The 21,507-nt window shown below is 39.3% G+C and overlaps 1 protein-coding gene across 2 annotated transcripts; it reads left to right on the top strand.

Annotated features, from left to right (window-relative positions):
- The first annotated feature begins 48 nt into the window (after window positions 1-48).
- LOC119727502 (PDZ domain-containing protein 8-like) lies at window positions 49-21,507 on the top strand. Of its 2 annotated transcripts, none has more exons than XM_038199391.1 (17): window positions 49-187; window positions 2,251-2,515; window positions 3,848-4,036; window positions 8,422-8,514; window positions 9,258-9,434; window positions 9,620-9,700; window positions 10,690-10,912; window positions 11,850-12,031; window positions 12,795-12,877; window positions 13,165-13,870; window positions 14,268-14,494; window positions 14,987-15,232; window positions 15,550-15,628; window positions 15,779-15,873; window positions 18,049-18,376; window positions 18,831-18,893; window positions 20,251-21,507. In XM_038199391.1, exons 2-17 carry the CDS (start codon window positions 2,369-2,371, stop codon window positions 20,563-20,565), a joined length of 3,234 nt encoding a protein of 1,077 aa, XP_038055319.1. In that variant the 5' UTR covers window positions 49-187; window positions 2,251-2,368; the 3' UTR covers window positions 20,566-21,507. The 2 variants fall into 2 exon arrangements, with proteins under 2 accessions (XP_038055319.1, XP_038055318.1); XM_038199390.1 differs by having other exon boundaries at window positions 49-197.

The following is a 21,507-nucleotide window of genomic DNA, read 5'->3' as shown; positions in this document are numbered from 1 at the left end:
AATGCCACGTGATCTTTACGAGACTTGTCAAAATTGCCACACTTCATCACACACACGCCTTCTGTCACCTGTTATGATCTCGCGTGATTTACTAACAAGATCAATATGGCAGCGCCCATGTTACGACGGCGAGCAGACGAGATGAAAATGTGACATTTTCGAGGTTTAGACTGGGATCCACGTACCTGTGAGTAAAGGTCAGTGATAGTAGATGTGCTTATCTTGAGTTTGTCATATAATCTACAGATACATGGGATTTTTATGGTAAGAATCGACGTCAAAGTTTCAGCTTGTGCCGAGTCATTTTGGTATTATGCTATGCAGAAAGTTTGTTGACCTCAAGATAAGGTCATCAATATAAACATAATGTAGGTCATGTGTTGTGTTTGACCATGGGGCTATGGTTTCACTTTTATTTCCCTATTCTACATGTTCACTTTTCAATTGTAATTAGAAAGAAGAAGACCTCATACTAGCATGACTAGGCTAGTGTCCTGTTAATTCATGTCAGTAAGTGCAAAGTGATTAATGCAACACTTTTAAACTTTGTAATTGTATTGTTTTCTACCTTTTGCATTGTTTTTGTTTCACATTGTTTTGAATAGGCCTATGTTACGTAGCAAAAACTAGCATCAAGTCTCAAAGAATGCACTTTCTCAACTTTTCACTTGTTTCAACTTAATGCTGTTAATTCATATGTATTTGTTTAAATCATAATTAATGCATTTTCGGTCATGATTGTTATTTTATCTTGGTGTTTTTTTTTGTGGTTTTGCGAAGGAAACTTGTTAGTCTGTTTAAATCGTGACTTACACATTATTGTGTATGCATTAAAGATTAGTCACGTTGATGTGGCAAACTTTGACATATTTTGAAAATTATATATATTTGAAACAATCTACAACATCGAAAATTAAAGAAGGGGAGTTTCAGCCATAAAAATATAAAAGTTAAAAAGCTTCGCTAAAATAGTAGGAAAACAATTTCCATTGGGAGAATCTGCTGCATGTACAAGCCCATTTTGATAACGTCAAGGTATGGCTGTACAATCTACATTTATTTTGTGCCACATTTCTACATGCACATAGTGAAGGCATTACACAGATTTCGATTTATGATTCGCTTGTGAATTATCTATCTTCTCCCTGGCAGAATTAATGAAATGTTGGGCAGCTTGAGAATTCAACGACAAACGAAGCATCCACACATTTTGTATATATAATGCTGTGGAAAACCAGTACAGGCCAAGCAGCTTTGATTTTTGTTAAAGTGCTGGAGCCATAGCATGACGTAAGCAATCAGTCCTAATCTGTTTGCTGCCCTCATCGAAGCAATTTTCCATTCTGTGCAGCCTGGCTTTAGAGAGAATGTACAACATTTGCTTTTGCTGCCATTTTCAGAAATGAATGGATTTGGAGGATTAGTATGTTATAGAAAATATTGTTGTACTGACTTATTTCACGTTTTGGGCTGGTAGATGCTGGAAAAACCAAGACAATCAATCATGTTCTTGTAGTCTGGTTCCCTGACCCCATTTACGATGAATCAGAACAATATATAGACGTTGGGGAATTGTAAGGTCAGAGAATCAGTCTAGCAGGTTTGAACTCCTTCACAGGTGTGTGAATAATTGCAAAGAACATGCCGAATAACTAAATTTGAAAATTAGGAGCAGTTTTTGAAAAAAAAGCCAGTTTTCTCCAACGCTGGTCGGCCGACCATCGTTGGAAAAATACAGTTTTTCTTGAAAATGTCAGCACACCAGGAGCTACAATTTTCCAAAATTAGTCAATGTTTGCCATATTAATGTGACTGATCTTTAACGTAAAATGTGTTATAGTTGACAAGTCAGTTGTTGAATTTCATGGAATATGTTGGAGAAGAATGTTGTGTGTCACTGTCACTGTCTGATTTTCTTAAATACATGGGAGCTTTTAAATTGGATAGACCCTGTGATCTTATCTTTATAAAAATAATACTAACTGGTATTTACAAAACACCTTTGCTAAAGGATTCAAAGCGCTGTAAACAAATTAACAGAATTGGGAACAAATGAAATCAAAACAAATTTAGGAGTCCCCTAAACTGTTCAATAGATGATGAATTGCAGATGGTGATGAGTTCCATGTTCAGGGCCCATGTGTTTATGTCAATGTGTAAGTTTGAGCTGATGAAGCAATTTTATGTATGAACATTTCAAGTACATCATGAAACCAGCTAATTACATAAACGTTTTTCTTCTTTTCACAGATTGCAAGATCTGGTTGCCGATAACCACTCTGTCTCTTCCATCTCACTCAACTCTAAACCAATCGCAAGCCATGTTTCATCCATTGTAACAGAGTGTCTCACCAACCAATCAGACACCATGTTCTTTGTGGTGTTTGTCTCGGTGATCTTTGGAGCATTCTGCATGCTGTTGATGCAGATGTTCCTGGTGTTCCTGTATTATAAGAACCAGCAGGTCCAGCCCATTCCGCAGCGGGCCCAGTATGAGAAAGCCAAGATGCCTGAGGTAAAGTTGAAGGGAATATACATCATTTGCTTTTTCTGTAATTTTCAGAAATGGATGGAATTGGGGGGTTGGAAATATATAGCAAATATAGTTACACTGACTTTTTTGAGGTTTTGGGTTGGAAAATGCTATAAAAACCAAGAAAAACAATCATTTTCCTGTAGTCTGGTTCCCTGACTCCATATAAGAAGAAACAGAGCAGTTTACATACATTGGGGAATTGTAAGGTCAGGGAACCAGTCTAGCTGGCTTGTACCCGTTCAAAGATGTGTAATCGATTGCAAACAAGTGCGATGGTCAATTGGGGCCAGTATTTGAAAAAAAGCCAGTTTTTTCCAACGCTGGATGGCCGACCAGCGTTGGAAATTGATACAAAAATACCCCTTTTCTTGAAAATGACAGTATACCAGGTGCCACGATTTTACAGGATGCTTTACACTGTCATTCACTAACAGTCCAGCAAGGTATTTCAAAATGATTTGGTAGTTTTATTTTTTGATGTTTGCAAATGTTGTATTTTCCCTTTAATCAAAAAAACAAACAAAAAATTGGCATTTTAATGTAACAGGGTTCAATCAGGGGGAAAAAAGTAGACCAAAAGGTTAATATGATCTAGAAATTTGCTAGACCACAAAGAACTACATGTAGCAAGACCAGTGTTTAAAAATAAACTGCTTCGGAACACAGACTAAAGTGAGAAAGTAGTAGATGTGTGTGCCTCTTGGACTTTATATGGGCAATTCCACGGTTACTCACGTTACATTTTCGTAACGTGAGTAACCGATTTTGTGCATCTTGTTTATCATACATAACACGTTTTTCTGGATGTCATCTTTGGTGCTTTGGTAGGTCTAGGTCTACTCTATCTACCATGGGGATAACAGTTATTAAACCTTTTCAGAAAGGTAATTACAGCCCAAGGAAACTCAAAAGTACATCAAAAATGTAATGTGAGAAGCCGTGGAATTGCCCATATGCTGTGTGGTACTTTATCAGCAGTATCAGTAGAAAATTGAGTGGTAAAAAAACTTCACAAGAGCATTCATTCTGATATTGGAAACTATGGAAATAACAAAAATAAGCGGTTTACTGGGTATTTCAGGCCCTAGAGATTTATCACAAATTATGAAACGTGAGTTGTTAGACATGCAATCACTACACTGGAAGTGCTTATCTGAATGCAAACCATACACATTTGTCTATGTGCATATCCACTATGCTCACTTGATAATTATTAGTTTGTGTTGTATTCAAGTAACGAGATGCATTCTCATTGCATCAGAAGAAGAAATTAACATTAAAAATGCGTTTGTGTGGTTTTTTTTCTGCCAGGATTTGGACATCTCTTCCTTACTTCACAAGACAGAATCATGCAGTGCTCTGAATGTCCTGATAGCCTTCCTCTTCCAGGAGCTCAAAGACGCAGCGTTTGTCCGACGATGGGTCGTCAGGAAGATGAACGTAGAGTTCGAGGAGCTTCTGACTGCAAAAACGGCCGGAAAAATCCTGGAGCAGATTAACGTAAGTCAAGAATAGGGCCCAATAGCATCACTGTGTTGACAGTAAGCAATAATTACAGTCTAACTGTCGGCACAAAAAAACTGCAAATGGTTGGTGTAGTTAACAGGTTTGCAAGGAATTTTTGGCTTGTGTGAATGCATAGATCCTGTAACTAAGGCTTCTATGCTAACAGGGTTAACACAAAATTTCTATGCAAGGGTATGGGCTCCGTGCTCAAGTACCCACTCTACGGTAGGAAAAAGAGTGCTGGGTGAGACCACTAGGTATCCGCTCCGTTCACAAGTACCCCCTCACCGGCAAAGAAAGTACAGTTGGGGGTGACCGACTGACGCCATCTTGCCTGACTGCAATTTTGTCCCGACGCGCTGCCGTACCACTGTGTACAAATCCCCTGGTGTACGTGCCTCACACACAAGGAACGGTGCGCGTCAACCAGCTAAATGTCCCATCCATGGGATGTCGTTGCTAGGTAAAAGGGCACCCTCTTTCGTTGGCGCACGGAGCTCATATTCGAACACATTGCCGATGACGCCTGACACTTACGCGAAGACGCCATTGCTTTGTGCACATTCAGAATAGAATGAGTTGTGCGTACTTCGCGCTTTATGCGCACAAACCAGTACACCAATGCGGTGTGTCCAGTCCACGGGGTTCTCGAAAGTGGTAAGAACGCCCTCTCTTGTTGGAGCCAGAGCCCCTAAGCGCAGAATGGTGACCATAAGCACGAAATTTCGAAATCGGGTCCTGATGTTTACGTTAACCTTGTGTGGCACCCGTTTGATTTCTGCTGGGGGAACTGCACCTATGTTGGTTTGGCTTTTAGTGTCTTCCTGGTTGCAGCTCATTCTTCCTAATAAACAAGCATTTTCTGCATTTTCTGCAATTGATATGTCCTTCCTTATTTTCTCTCAATTCAAAGCTGGAACCCAAGGAAATAAACAGTGCTAAAGTACTGCTGATTTGTATTTCATGATTAAATTAGTGATTGGAAAGCATTGATTGAAATGATTTTGAATGAAATTCAAAGTTTCCTTGAACATTTCTTGAATTTATTCTTTATCTGTGACATCACCTTTTGATGAGGAATATTTTTTTAGTTGCAGAACATTTTTCATTACAAAGAAAACCAACATTTTTATATCAAAAACTTTTAATTTTACTTTCTAACACAACAAACAGAAAAATTATTTTATGAAAAAAAAAAAAATAAAGAACAATTTCAAACAAGTTCAGATTTATAGTAAGCCTGTCAGTAGAGCAGAAAAAATAAGCTAAATCCCTGTCCACATATGTCTAGACCGATCACTTAAAAAATGGGACACTCCGTCATTTTACTCGCATGATTCAAATTACCCATGGGATAAAAGCTTGACCTAAAATTGCACGGTTATTAAAAGTCCCCCAAAAAACATTCATTGGGCTGGACATATTCCCTGGATCCTGTTCATATGATCCTGTTCTATCTCCTAATGGAACTGCCCTTTATAAATATAAATTGACCTTTCCGTACATTTTTTAAAGTCACAATTTTTTACAAGTTGTTTTAAATTAAAAAGAATTTTTCAAAATATTGAAATAGAAATGATTCATTCAGATGTACATGTACATGTAGTGGTAAACATGTATCTAGGTTTTTTTTTATAATTAAGTACTTAACTTAACAAAAATGTAGATTTTGTGCACCAATGTAGAAGTTGTGCAACCCTCATTCATAAAAAAAAGTGGGGATAAAGGTTTTAAACTAACAGTTGCATGTCTATTACCACAAGTATATTTATATATATATATCTCAACTGAATTGAAAAGATTAATTTCTGCCTTCTTTGCATTTCAAAGAGTATTTTATTCATGGACCAATAAAAAGGAACTCAATTATGCAACCAGCTGGATAATTGCTGTAGCAGCTGTCATTGCAAATTGCATTCAAAGTAATAATATGTACCATGTACATTGTGCACGTACACAAGCACACATGTGTTTTATGTCTTTATTATAAGATAATACTGGCTAAGATGCAAGATATGTTAAAAAGTTATCAGTTTGAACAATAATTAAAACTGGAGTAATATTTAATCATGATGTTTAAGTTTTTTTAAGTTCTTCTAGCTTATTTCTCTCTTCTTCTTCTTCTTTTTAAGTAAAGATGCATCAAAATATATCTTTTGTAGGTTTATTCATTATTAAGTTATAACTTTCTTATCAGACTGTTACAATACCTATTTTGTATTCATCAGCACAGGTTGATATTTGATAAATTCCAAAGGTTACAACCAATACATTGAAGTAATAACATTCAAAATATAGAAAATTTAAATGGCATAAATTGCAAAAAAAATATTACTAAAATCAAGGCAAGGCAATAAAGGCATAATTCATAACACAAACCACCGACAGTAATGTGGGCAGCAAATATGTTGAATTGATAATGCTGTATATACCTAACCAAATTATTGAGTGAAAATTGAAATGGTTGACCAAGTATGTTCTACTGTATCTGTGCCATTTTATCATGCTTGAATGGGTGTAGTGTGAAACACCACACTGCCTACAGATGCCTCGTCAGTACAGCTCCCCGGTTGGAGCGTAATGTTGTCATGATTGGGAGATGAGATCCCATCCATAGCAGGTGTTGGATCAGATGAGATGTCCGTTCTCTTCCTCTGAATTCTCTTCCCCTATTTCCTTTTTTGCCTTGTGAGGTCCTATCTAACAAGGTCTATATTTAGACGTTGCCAAGAATTGATTTGGGATTATAAAAAGGGTATATGTATGTCAAGACACTTAAAATAATTGTGTATGTTCATGTACTTGTAAACTAGTACATAATCCTTTTAAGTAAATGTCAGTGTATCCATTTATAAATGGTTCGTGTTGTTTGGATGTGCACATGTGTATTTTGCATAGGATGTTTCAAGTGGAAACTCTTTAGTTGTAGGTTTTCGTAAAGGAAACATTGGCCATGCCTTTGGAGTTACATACTCTACGTCCCTCCTTGCCAAATTCATGCTTCAACTGGATCAAAGTGCACATCCATTTAACATACCTAAGCCTGCATTATTATTAACAGGATCTGTTCAATTTTAAGCCATTGAAATACTAGCAAAAGGTACTTCAGTGTTTTGTTTTTTTTTGGTGGGAAATTGGAAGCTTATTGGAAGGCTGTGCTGTGAGTGTCGGCACTTCCTGTAGGATAATCACCTCAATTGAATTTGATGTCTCGTTGGATTGCTAACGACATTGCCACGTTAGATCTAACCTTTACAGCTGAGACCATAATTGTTCAGGCTTCGCCTGTGGACCTTGACAGAAATGTTAATGTTGCTCCATCCTCTGCACTCGTACATTTCAGTCTCTTTCAATATGTCCTTCAATTCTCAATGAAAGAAGATTGATGCTGCTGTAAATTGACGATTGTAGTAAAAAGCACATTTATACCTGTATCATGTGTGTATATAAAAATGCATATGACTCACAAAAAGACAGTGAGCGGTCATTAAATATATGTGATTTCATTTTTCTTTTTGCCAAGTCTTTCAAAGCCTGTGTAAAGTGCAAAATTAATTTAACATTTCAATGAAGAGCACTGAATTACATTTTGCTCATTAATTGCAAATGAAAACAGAGGAATCGAAATACAAAAATATGATACATACACGTATACATGTACATACATGCACATGTACATTGACATCCACAGTGATAAAAGTTCAATGGGAAACATTATACACGGATTTGTGAACTAGATCAGCACAGGTGAAAAAATCCTTCATTGGCATGTTGCCATTTTGAAGATGATCAAACAATTTTTCCCATGAAAGGAATAACGAGCACAATGAACAGATGAAGAAATAGGAATGATTTTGTGGACATTGTACCCGAGTACCTTTGGTTTTGATATAAATCATTTGATCAAAGTTCGCTGATGAATGCAAACAGGCAATTTACCATTGTTAAACAATCCCAAAGCAGGGAAACATTGGGGTGAAAAAAAAAAAATTTTGAAGTGGAATTTTAACCTACCATCTCCAAAATAGTTGTCCGATGCAAAATTACCATTTTGTAGTTTAATGTTACTGTAATTTTGTCTTTGGGTGTGATCCCTGGCCACATGGTATGTGCAGGTTTATGGCTTCTGACTAGAACCCCTGATCAAAGACATTGACAAATTTGGGAACCACCACCATAGGGCTGGATAGCTCAGTTGGTAGAGCACCGGAACGGCAATCCAGAGGTGGCAGGTTCAATGCCCGCTTTATCCGTCAATTTCTTTGGTCAACCCAATGTCATTCTAAATTTAAAAAGTGTTTTGTTTGCTTTAAAGACTCTAGGACTATGAAATCATTTTTTTTTTTTTTTTAAATATTCTGTATTTCATTTCCTTACAGGTTCAAGATTATTGTCTCGGAACATCCTTTCCAACAATCAAGTCTGTCACATTGATGAAATGTCTGCAAGATGACCCCAGTGAAGTACCTGATGTAAATTTGATTTTTTTTTGTCCCCTGCAATTTTTGCATTCCTGCTCAAGATTTGTTTAAAACTTGAATAAATAGGTAATAAAAATGTGCAAGGGCCTTCCTTGGCTCATAATGCTACCCATTAAGGGTAGTAACTCTGTATCTATATCTTGTTTTTCCCATTTTCATGGGATCCTCTACTTTTTTAAAAGTAGAAGGCATTTCTTCACATCTGCGGGCGCCGTTGTATTATTGATTCAGGTACTATCCTCACACCTCCGGCTTTCATCTTTACAAATATGGGCCTATTTTTAGTACATTGTACCAATGTATGCATTGTGTTTGCTTATTGACCAGTTGCCATGCACTGAATGACCAGTGACACCAAAAAAAAAAAAAAAAAATTGACCTCGGCGAAACGAAAGCAAAATTCAGAAGTTTTTTGTATATATGTGTGCTCAAAACAGATTTGAGTGTGTGGCACTGCATTGCATGAAAATTGTGCCGTAGATGGCCATTCATGCAGAAATTGCCAAAACAATTGCTGCTGATGGACAAAAACACTGTTGAAATAATATGGAAAACAATGGAAGTGCTAGAATTTGGAAAGACGAATGCATTTCATATATTTAATTCGACACAATTTATAGGTCTTTTTTTTTCAACTGGAAAGAAGAACACGATACATTTGATGTTCAAAATTTTGATTTGTTGATCATGATGAAACTGACTAGTCTCTCCGACATTTTTTTATGTACTCACAGGAGATTGACATTGCAGCTGACTTGGAATACAGTGGGGGTTTCAGAGTTTCCGTCGATGTTGACTTGGTCTTTGGGACCACGGCCTACGTTTCCATAACTGTCACCAAACTTAAGGGACGACTCAGGCTACAATTTAGTAGAAATCCGTTTACACACTGGTCCATGTCTTTCTATGATGTAAGTCGATACACATGCCACATTTCATTTTGATTGTACATGTACGTATCCACCATCATCTCAAGATATAAAGAGCAACTCTATAACAAAGTGCAGCTTTCAAAACAGGCATTTTCTAACATCTTGAGTCTCCTTTCACCTTGTCCTTGTACTCATGAGGGCTATTTTGTGTTTCTGTTTTTCAGGAGCCTGAGGTTGAGTTTGAAGTGGAGAGTCACTTCGAAGGTCGCTCGGTGCCAAAACTAGGATCTCTTATTGTTGGTCAGGTATGGCAATAAAACACAGAAGCATTGCCAATTAGTTAATAAGACTAACTAGACCAACTCCAGATAATACAAACTCATCAAATTATGGCTAACATCAATTGGGACAAACTCCAATTGGGACAAACTCCAATCAGGACAAACTCCAATCGGGCAAACTCCAACTGGGACAAACTCTGATCGGGCAAAGTCTTATGCTCTGTGTATCTTTTGTTTCTTTTCTTGTTAAAAAGTTTGCTTTGAGGCGTTAGTAACAAAATACTGAATAGAAGTATTTCTTTTTACTTTCAATTTTGTAGTCACAGATGACCCTGCACCCGATTTCATCAAACTCTTCGTAACTTACGATGCATCGCAGCTGCGACGCATCCTGCGATCCATTTCACAAAACACGTCCTAAGTGCGACGCGTCGTAGGTGTATTTATAGCACAACTCGATGACTGTTTTATGTATTTAGTCAGCGTACCGTAAATAGTGGTCTGATATTCAACAAAGAGTCGTCGGATCTCAGCTCGAAATTTGTTAAAGCGTAAAACAAAATGGCGGTCGTGCGATGCAATTTTGAAGGAAAACAAGCTCTCAGTGGACTGTATAGCTACTTTGAAATTTCAACTGCAATTTTCCAGTCTAATTCATAATTATTCAATGAATTTTCTATTTACAAATTTACACACATTGCCTCGGTATTATAATCTCGTTTATGTAATGTTTATGGTATTAAACTAGCTAAGAAAGGGACTCTTCTTATTTTGCGATGACCACTAGACACGTCGTAACTTGCGACGTGTTTTAAGCCATTGTCAAGGAACTTACGACGCGTTCAACACATCGCAACTTTCGTGAAATGGATGATACGACATGTCGCTAGTTTCGACGTGTTACACGTGGTCCCTCGAGTTGCGACGCGTCGCAGCGCTTCGTGAAATCGGTGCGTAATGGATTACTTCTGAAATAATTAAGTCTCAATTATGTATCTTTCTTATTTTTCCAGCTTCGTAAAACCTTGAGAAAGAAACACACCTTGCCGAACTACAAAATGCGTTACCAGCCTTTCTTCGTCAAGCCTGCCCCTCCACACAGCAGCGCTGATGTCTACGTTCATGATGGCAAGATCACTACCGGCAAGCTAGCGGTGACGGTGGTGGAGTGCAGTCGGCTGTCGGTGTCTCCTGCACAGAAAGGACTCTCTGAAATATACTGCACCTTATCAGTCAGTGAGTATTGACTCCATTTAAGATCTGTAGAGGGCGCCCTTGGCTTCTTTATGACGTCCATTGAATGAAATGGAGTGTACACAGTTTTCATATGAATTTGCTCAAACCTGTAGCATCATTGTACCCGAGTATGGGCACTATGTGAAAATGGTGCGCAGTTGTTCTTCAGAAATAGCTGTTTATTAATTTTTTACCAGTAAGGGTATATTTACGCACAGATTCAATTGTTCAACTGGTATGAATTGGAGTTACATGACTCAAACTTAAAGCCCTTGTTATCTAGTCAAGACGTTCTAGTTAAGTCAGATTCTCCATCTATAATTGTCATAAAAAAGATGAACAAGGGCAATTTGACTCTTAGTTCATAAATACCTAAGACAGTTTACCCATTCCCATTGGTCAAGAGCCCGTCACGTGGCCGGACTTACACAGATGATAAAGACATGGCTGGCTGGTCTTAAACACTTTCCTGTGTTACATGAAATTTGGACTCCTATACAATCCAGTGCTTTTTACCGTGTTATTGGTTGAACGTTCACAATACTCATGTAGGCATGCGCAATACTACCAGTGAGTCAGTATTTCATAGTCCTAAATTCACAACGCACTCACCACAGCTGCATCTGCGTGTCACCAATATCCATACAAGGAGTTGTTTACATCTTACTTGCAGCTGGACACTCCATTATATAGCGAGAAGGGTGTTTCGAAAAACAGAAAGTAAAATTGTTGAACAAAATTGTTGGAAATTTTTATTTGTTTGACTTGTTTTGACTTTTGGACCGAAAAGGTATTTATGAATGGGAATAAATATGTGCTTGGTCGGTATTAAACACTATAAACATAGTATTTAACACCTCCCAAGCACATTCCCTTAATAACACATCATTTTATGGTAAATGTTTTTACACAAAAATTCTTCTTTAACCTTCAACAGATCCAGAGCCATGGAACCAGGAAGACATTGTCCGTCGGTTCCCAGGCGAGACATTCGAGGTAGATCTGCCGAAAGGTGGTCCCCGCGTGGGTCTGAAATTCACCACAGGGTGCAGGGAGTCAGACGTCGTCATCGCATCCATTAATAGAGATTCACCGGCCGGACAGACGGAATTAAAGAAAGTATGTTCTGGTTTATTTTGTTCAGTACAAGCCTTTGGGATGTTCATAACAAAGACCATAAAACTTACGGACTTAATTTTAGAACCAGTCATGACTAAGAATTTAAGAGGATGAGACTTAAAGGGAATGTACATCATTGGGTTTTGCTGTAATTTTCGGAAATGAACTATATGAGGGGTAGATCAAATATTGTTACACTGACATATTTAAAGTTTTGTGTTCGAAAATGCTGAAAAACCAAGAAAAACAAAAATGTTCAAGTAGTCTGGTTTCCTGACTCCACTAAAGTTGAAATGGATCAATTTATAGATGCCGGAAAATTGTAAGGTGAGGGAACCAGTCTAGCTGGCCTGCACCCGCTCATGTACATGTAACCAACAGCAAACAAAATTTGGACTGAAAAAAAAAGGTAAATTTGGAGCAGTAGTTGAAAAATAGCTAGGTTTTTCCAACGGTGGTCAGCCGACCACCATTGGAAATGTATACAAAAATACCACTTTTCTTGAAAATGACTTCACACCTGGTGCCGTTATTTTACAGGATGCTTTACACTGTCATTTACCAACATCCTAGTAAGGTATTTCGTAAAAACTGGGTAGTTTTATTTTTCGATGTTGCAAATGTTGTATATTCCCTTTAACCAAACCTTGTTTTCTCAGAGTATATTCTTGACCATTACTTGTGTGTCTTTATTGTGTTTGAAATAGGGGCTCACGTTTAGTCTACTTTTATATATTGGCTCCTCGATTGACTTGTTTTGTAGGGTGATCTTCTACAAGCTGTGGACGGCATCAGGGTGACTAATGCTAAGCATGCTGCTAAGCTCATCAAACAGACCAAAGATAGGTATGACTCTGTTTATCTTTGAGTCAGGTCTCTATACTCTATAAAATATTTGGCAATTATAAGACATAAAGACAGGCAAGACTTTCAAAGCTTCCAAGATTGCATCAATTGCCATGAGCTCAGAGAGTTTTCTCTTCCCTGTAGATATATATGGATAGACTGACAATTAAGGGCTGGAAAGCTTAGTTGGTAGAGCGCCTCTTTGATGTTGAAGGTTCTAATCATGCTACCATTCATTTCTTTGTTTAACATGATATTAATACTCTTGTCATGTTTTCGCACTTCAGGTGTATACTAAAAGTGCAGCGACCAGCTCACCCAATAGTAACTCAGACGGATGGTCAGACGATGACGGATGGTTCAGGTAAAAACATTGAAATCGTTGACGTGCAACTTGACGATAACGACTACGAAGATTTCATCAACGTCAAAATGATGCAGACACTCGGCGTGAGCGCCGATGAAGTAGATCTGATAGCGCAGACTACCAGTGCGCCTGGTAAACTGCAAGTCCCTGCCACGGACTCCCCGGTGCTCCGTCGACGCACTGGTAACCTGGACTCGACTGAGGGTGACGCTCCGGTGCGCAGGTTGTCGTCAAGTCTGGACTACTCCACTTTGAGGAATCTCTCAACTACCATGGATCGGGAGAACCGACTGCAGAGCATCAAGATGCTATTTAAGGAATCCATGCAGGCTAAACCTGGTGACAAGAAACGAAAGAAGACCGTCAAGAACCCCACGATAGCCAGCCTGCAAGCTGGGGGCGACACAGACACCCAAGAAATTGACCCAGACAGGGTCAGTCTGTCCAGCCTAACATCACTGGTAGACGAGCCTGATATGGCTGGTAGTCCCAACACGGGATCAACGGTTACCGGTTCCACGGTGTCCATTGCTGGAGGGGACCAGGCAGCTGTCTCCGAACCTGCAAACTCAGAGTTCTCTGGTTATGATGACCTATATGAGACTTCACTGGTTCCGGCATATGATGTGAGTGTTGCAAAGTTGTTTCCAAAAGATCTATCTTTTTTTTTCAGTATTGTGTTTTGCTGGTCAGCAACATAATACTCTCCACGTGCATTAATGTTAACACATCTTGCCATGAAATATGCTTTAGGTTTGCACATTTTTGGCTAACTATCAAGCCAAAGGATGTTAAATCTTCAAAATACACCAAGAGGTTTTGGATGGTTTTGCAGGACTTAAGAAGGCACAACCAAGCCATAACTACTTTACGTGGGGCTTAATTGCCCTTGGAAAAAGGACAAGGAATGACTTCAATTTTCCTCCCTTGGATGATTCTGAAGCATTCAGGAAATTTCCAGGCAAAAAGCACCTGGGGTGTTATGGTTAATGTGTTTGTGATATAATCTCTTTTGATTAATAGGAACCTACGTGGGACGAAACCTTCAACTTTGAAGTGGACGAGTTTGATCGCTATCTCAACGTCTGCGTCTGGAATCGCATTCCTCTCTCGTCCGGCAGTAAAGACATTCTGATTGGCTATACCTGCGTACCGCTCATGGACGTAGCATTGCAGTGTCTCAACACAAAGGCTGGGGAGCACCTCCTTGTTAGTAACTTGCACCCTCCAGAACAGAGGGCAGGGGCCACGTAAGTGTCTCAAATGGACATTTACAAGAGTCTTTTGACAATATCCTGCTTGAAAACTGACTAGGCATTCAATGGGCAATTCCACGGTTACTCACGTTACAATTTTTGATGTACTTTTGAGTTTCTCACGTTACGAAAATGTAACGTGAGTAACCGATTTTGTGCGTCTTGTTTATCATACATATTAAACACATTTTTCTGTATGTCATCTTTGGTGCTTAGGTACATGTAGGTCTAGGTCTACTCTATCTACCATGGGGATAACAGTTATTAAACCTTTTCAGTAAGGTAAGTACAGCCCAGGGAAACTCAAAAGTACATCAAAAATGTAACGTGAGTAACCGTGGAATTGCCCCAATGCTCGTACTTGTTTTAAAGTTCTTACTTGATTCAAATATTCTAAATAATTTAGTTCAACTATGGAATGCTAGTTTGATATCGGTGGGCAAAATTAATTTCATAAATAAAGTGCATATTTCTTGTCCCCACCAGCCGCCTGCCAGGCCAGTCCCATCTCTACCAGCACTCGGGCTTCGAGACTCGGCTCTGCTATGGAGACGTTGCCCTCTTCTTTCAGCACACACCGTCGGGTGAGCAACCTCCAACCAAGGAAGAGCTTGAGATGACTGAGTCCCTGCTGAAGGAGCTACAGAGCAAACATAAGGCAGTGGCTGAGGAGAGATGGAAGACGCTGAATAAGGTCAAAGGTCACAAGCACACGCGACCTGATGAACTCAAGTAAGAACTCCAATATTTATGTAGTTTGCATCTTTTTGAACCGTGTTTCATAGTCTGATGGGAAGGGGTTCGAATTCAGCTGTTGGCCATATGTTGTGTCCTTGGGCAAGCCACTTTACTCCAGTTGCCTTTTCCCACCCAGGAGTATCTATGGGTACCGACATTAGCTGGGGAGTAACGTGCGATGGATTGGGTTCCTGCTAAGTGACAAAGTTTGAAGGATTCAGGAAGTTTTCTGGCCAAATAACCAAAGATTCCAACTGGAATGAGTAATCACGCATGCTCTTATATAGACATTTTTTTTTTTTCTTTCACAGTTTGTTCCCAGGACTACAGCACAGGTTTGTGGGAACTCATTTCACTGTGCCAACTAGATGTGATTTCTGCTCCAAAAAGGTGAGGGAAATGGAATAAAATATTACCCCTTTCCATTTTTATGGAACATTTTAGTACAAATAATTTTCTTGAAAACTATTTTGGTCCCAACTTAACCAGTATAGCAAATATGCTTCCAATAAACAACCGTTGTGTTTTTTTTGTCGACAGGTGTGGACTAAATACGCCCTGAAATGCCAAGTATGCCAGCTCATATGCCACAAGAAATGCTCTGAGAAAACGCAAGCACAAATTCCATGTGACAGGTATTTTCCTCAAATTTTCAAGTTATTGTTATAGTCGATATATTAATTACTACATTGTAGTTGTCGTGACCGTTGCTGTTGGCTTTTAGTGTTTTGACACTGTTGCTTATTACTTTGCTGTATTTTTTAGGAGTTTCTAACCGAGATCCATTTAAAGTCTCTGGACATTGTTATTTTAGGTGATACATGTGTACTGAGTCCATAGTAATAATAATAATAATATAATATCGGAGTCTTAAATAGCGCACGTATCTACCAGCAATTAGGTACTCAAGGCGCTTGAAATTATGTGTATTATTAAAGAAAGGTAAATAGAGTTTATGAGAAATATGAGACCCATTATCTAGCACCTTATAAGGGTTTATAAGGTGCTGCGGCGCATATTGCAGCCACTGCCAGAAACACCGGGGCAAACCCCTTCTCTTAGCGATAAGTGTTACTGGGTTCTTTAACGTGCATTACACAACACACGGGACCTACGGCTTTACGTCCCATCCGAAGGACGAAGCAATAATGGTAAAGTGCCTTGCTCAAGAGCGCAAGCACCATGTTCTCACGGTCAGGATTTGAACCCATGTACCACGGCACACGAGTCGAACACTGTAACCATTGGACCACAGCACCCCACATAGTATGTGGACATGCATTTGAGATCATTTGATGTCAAATTAACATGAACAAGTTTATTTGTATGTACAGCATGCTGATTTCAATTTTGATAGGAAATTTGTGTTTCACTAATGAATATATGGTTGAATAATTTCACCATTATAATTAAAAGCAGAGTTTCAAGCTTATTTAAATACTACTTTTAATGCAGTTCCACATTTTTTTTTTCCAATGGAAAAACATAAAACCTTATTCAGAACTGTCTCCAAAAATGGTCAGGATACTGCCTCCGGACTTGAAGACAACGTCTTCTAGTTTGTCAATAGCGCCCCCTAGCAATGGTTGGTTGTAGAGAATCTTTGGCATGGCATGGCATCAAGGAATTCCACTCCATTCTCGATACTCCATTTTCCAGGCATTAATGTGAAATTTTACCTTTCGGATACAATCTGATCTCAACTTGTGTCATCTTTGGGACAGAGGGTTGTTTCTGGGGTTATCTGGCATGTTAAGGTGGCCTTTGGTCCGTGTAAGACATCTGAAAGTAGTTGGAGCTTTTTGATGTCATAAGTTCATCTCTTTCAAATTGAAACGTTGCATGTAAACAATGCATTGCGTATCTCTATCAAAATAAGCACAGAATCACATTGTGCACTCTTTTTGCGCAGAAGGGACCTACATCTGTGTGCTTGAATAATAGAAAATGGAGCCCTTAGCGAATGGAAATTGACTGCGATATTTTAAATGCTATGGTGACACTATATGCATGGAACTCCATTTTTTGTGACTGGATGTTTTTTTCTCTTGTACGGCTGATTTGCAGTTTCAAATCTAGTTGCTCTATTCTGGTTGATCATAAATCAAAGGTCACCCAGCCTTTTCTGTTGCCACTTTGTGATTGGCTGGTGTGATTGACCTTTGACCTCACGCGGTGGATTTTCATTGGTCAGTTGGTTGTTGATGTCACTTTGGAGATCTGACTTTCTGCATCCTGATTGGTTGGCTGACATTTGACCTCATAGTTTAATTGATGGAGCCACTCTTTCAATGTAGGCTTTGTTTTGGCACGTACACTGCATACCAGTTTGCATAATGGTTAGATGCACTGCAGGGTGAAATGACTTGCACCAATTTCTATTCTCCCAATTTCTTTCTTAATCTTTGTAAATGCACAAGCAAAGAAGGATGAATATTTAAAATAAAACTTATATCTCCTAATACGAGAAAAGAAATCATTGTTTCAGTATAATGGGTCAAGAACTAATGCTAGAATAATCCTATGAGATATTCAAGTAAAACATATTGTTTCTAGATTTACAGAAATTTTTTATTGAAAAGTATTCATACTTTAAACATGAAACAGTAGCTGAATACTTACCGTAAACAAGAGATGCATTAAGAAAAACTTTAACCCTTATACTGAAAAATGTATCTTGCAATGCGGAATGATAATTGTTTGTTTTGATTTCTGAGATTGTTTTTTCTATTAATTTATAATGCTTTGTTCACACTTACAAATTTACAAATTACAAATTTATAATTTGCGTAACTCATTTCCCCCCGTAGAACCAAAGTCTGGCGAAAACCTGACCAGTCTTCCCCATCCAAGGACCAACAACTGAACGTCAAGGTGGTTGCGGACCCTTCCGCCTCCCCACAAACCACTCCCACAATGCAACGTCGCAGCGGGGTATCCCCTCAACCCTCCCCTGTCCCTTCCCCGGATCCCTCCCCCCGCGAGTCCTCTGCATCGTCTGACGAGGATGAAGAAGACGAGGTCAACGTGGCGGTCCGCGGGCTGAACCGACTGAAACGAGACCTCCGTGAGCTGGCCCGGGCTGAAGGCAATAGGGTGGACGACACAGATGCTGTGTTTATGACTGCCGCTAGAGAGGTAAGAATCGGGAGGCGGAGCTTCTAAGATGGAAGGGGCGGAACCGGAAATCACATGAGAGAAGGACTGATTTGCATGTCTGCATTCTGTAGCCACAATCTTTCCAGACGTTGGGATGGGATACTGAGAGGGCTCATTAATCTATCTGCTCTGTTCACAAGTACCCCCTCACCGGCAAAGAAAGTACAGTTGGGGGTGACCGACTGACTCCATCTTGCCTGACTGCAATTTTGCTGCAACGCGCGGCCGTACTATGTACCACTGCGTGTACATAGTACAAATTCCCTGGTGTACGTGCGTCGCACACGCCCATGGGACGTCTTTTGTTGGCGCAAAGGGCCCATTCAGGGAGGGGTGTTCTTCCCCCTTACCACCCCTTTTGTTGGATTTTTTTATTGAACAATCAAGGTATTTTTTTATAGTGAAGTTCTCCCACATTCGGTTTTTTTTCCAGCTTGGTCGTGAGTTGTTCATTGAGCTTCCCAACAATGAAAGGAAGGAAAAGCTGGAAACAATGGTAATTACAGAATCTCAGCATTTTTTTTATTTATTTATGATATTTCTTTACCCAGGGTATGCCCAAACAGTTTAAAACTGGTTTCCATTGGGGCCCTGCATACACTACAAATGACTACACACGTGTACAAATACAATACAATACATTACAAATACAATACAGCACAATGAAATAAAATAAAATCATATGGGATTACTGCATGATTGCAGCGCAACTATTATAAATATTGTACAACTACTACAAAGAAACATGTCCAGTTTGAAACGACATCGCTAATAGACTTTCTTAAAGGCCTAAGGTGAAGTAAGTGAACACGAAGAATTTGGACATTTTCAGTTGACGGTAGTCCTTTCTGCCTTGAATTAGCCCTAATCCCCCTAGGCCTTTTTGGATAGGAACCGTCATCAATCCTGCAAAATCCTCCAATTGCCACCATGCAATAATTGGATACATAGTCTCAATCCTCCAAAATCATCCGTTAGTTCTTGAATTTATTCAGTGGAGGGGTGGCCACTGCCTCAATCCTTACAAAATCCTCCAACTCACTTTTACACATTGTTGTAGCAGTGCGGATGATATCCAGAAACGGTACGGATGACATCTAGTATAATCTTGGCATTATTTATGAATGGCTAAGCATGAACAATGCAAGGTATAGCTTAAGACCTTGACACCATGCATCCTTTAAAATCAACTGGCACTATAATGGAATACAGGCTCAGTCCTCTAAAATCCTCCAAAACCGCCTGGTAGATTTTGGAGGATTGAGGGTTAGAGTTAAAGGGAATATGTACAACATTGGCTTTTGCTGCAATTTTCAGAAATAAGTGCATTTGGAGGATTAATATGTTTTAGCAAGTATTGTTAAACTGACTTGCTTCACGTTTTTGGCTTGTAAGTGCTGGTAAAACCAAGAAAATCAATTATATTCTTGTAGTCTGGTTCCCTGACCCCACTTAACATGCTTAAGATGAAATGGAGCAATTTATAGACTTTGGGGAATTGTATGGCCAGAGTATCAATTTAGCTGGCTTGTACCCGTTCATAGGTGTGTAATCAATTGCAAAGAAAATGTGGAATAACTAAATATAAGAAATATGGAGTAGGTTTTGAAAATAGCCAGTTGTCTCCAGCGCTGGTGGGCCGACCAGCGTTGGAAAAATACAGTTTTTCTTGAAAATGTCAGCACACCAGGAGCCACGATTTTACAGGATGCTTTAGACTGTCATTCCCTAACAATCCAGTAAGGTATTTTGTGATAATTGGATCATTTCGTTTTTTGATGTTTGCAAATGTTGTATCTTCTCTTTAATCCCTGTAAACCACTCCTGAATGACGTTTCGAATTGCACCAACAGGTAAACAAGCTACAGAGGGAGATTGACGCCGAAGTGGAGCGGCAGTTGCAACTGACCCAGGACATCCAAACTGATCAGCACCGACCGCAGCAGCGACTAGGCACTCAACAGCAGCACCAGCAGCAGCAACAGCAGCAGCGACGTCAGCGGCGACGTACAGGCAACATGTGCCGCAGCGAGGAGCGCATGCAGATGCTGGCTACACTGATGCTGCACTACTGCGCCGGCATACAGCACTGTAATGAGACGTTACATACTGCGGAGGAACTGGATAACAAAGTCAATGAAAATGGTAACGTTGATCCTCAGCCCTAGGTCTCACAACAAATTCCAACCCATGTCATATTGTGGGTGTGTAGTGTTAGTATTTTGCTGGTAACACTCAGTCCGTTCAAGCACCTCATAAATCTGGCCACTTAAATAGAACGGGAAAAATATTTGCAGCAGCATTGTATGTAATCCGGGTGATTCACAATGCAGTGCGCCACCAAGAGTTTGCCATTGAGAGTCAACTTTTCAAGTTTACGGTCGACAAAATATGGCCCATTTGAATGAGTGTCGGTAGACAACTTTAGCTATTATGTTATAGATAGGGGCATAGCGTTCTGCCGCCTTACAAAAAATCACCATATTGATAAAAAGAAAAGAAAGGGGGCAAACAGATATTCGAATCATATGCTTACGAAACAATTGACCGGAAAACGAACAATTTCAAATGTCCTGCGCTGCGAATTTGTCGAACATCTCCCACAATGCACGGGGAAAAATGAACTCTCCGTGGCAAACTATTGGTGGCGCTCTGCATTGTGAATCGCCCGAGTTGGCGACAAGCTGTCACATGGTAACATAGCTTTAAATGTACTGCATAACGCATTAAATTGGTTTAGGCTATAATTGTTATAAAAAAACTAAACACAGAAGAGACATGTGCCAATACTTTCAAAAATTCAGCATTCCTAATTCTTTTAATTCAAAACATTTGGGGAAACTTCTTACTCCCTTGTCAAGTTTTGTAGAACAAGGACAACTGATCGTATTGAGATTGGCACCTGTGAACTTTTGAAATAGTAACTGAGCTGTCATTCCCTATGTTAGCCATCTGCAGGCTCCTCAATGCAAACTTATCAAGATCCCATCAATATCTCAAAGGTCATCAATTAACAGCCAACAACAACAGAGTTTTAACCATAGAGCTATATTAAATTACTAGAGCGCTAACTCCTCATTCTGCGCGCGAGACACTTTGAAGCCGTCCTG

This window comes from Patiria miniata, unplaced genomic scaffold (assembly GCF_015706575.1).
Source record: "Patiria miniata isolate m_02_andy unplaced genomic scaffold, ASM1570657v1 HiC_scaffold_20, whole genome shotgun sequence".
Lineage (NCBI taxonomy): Eukaryota > Metazoa > Echinodermata > Asteroidea > Valvatida > Asterinidae > Patiria > Patiria miniata.
The sequence above is the reverse complement of the archived record's forward strand: the minus strand, read 5'-3'. Positions and strand labels throughout refer to the sequence as shown.

Coding starts and splice junctions, on each gene's coding strand:
- LOC119727502 (XM_038199391.1), top strand. CDS start 2,369: ATGTTCTTTGTGGTGTTTGTCTCGGTGATCTTTGGAGCATTCTGCATG. Junction 12,878..13,164: donor ATCAAACAGACCAAAGATAG/GTATGACTCTGT, acceptor TTCGCACTTCAG/GTGTATACTAAAAGTGCAGC. Junction 18,894..20,250: donor AGGAAAAGCTGGAAACAATG/GTAATTACAGAA, acceptor TTGCACCAACAG/GTAAACAAGCTACAGAGGGA.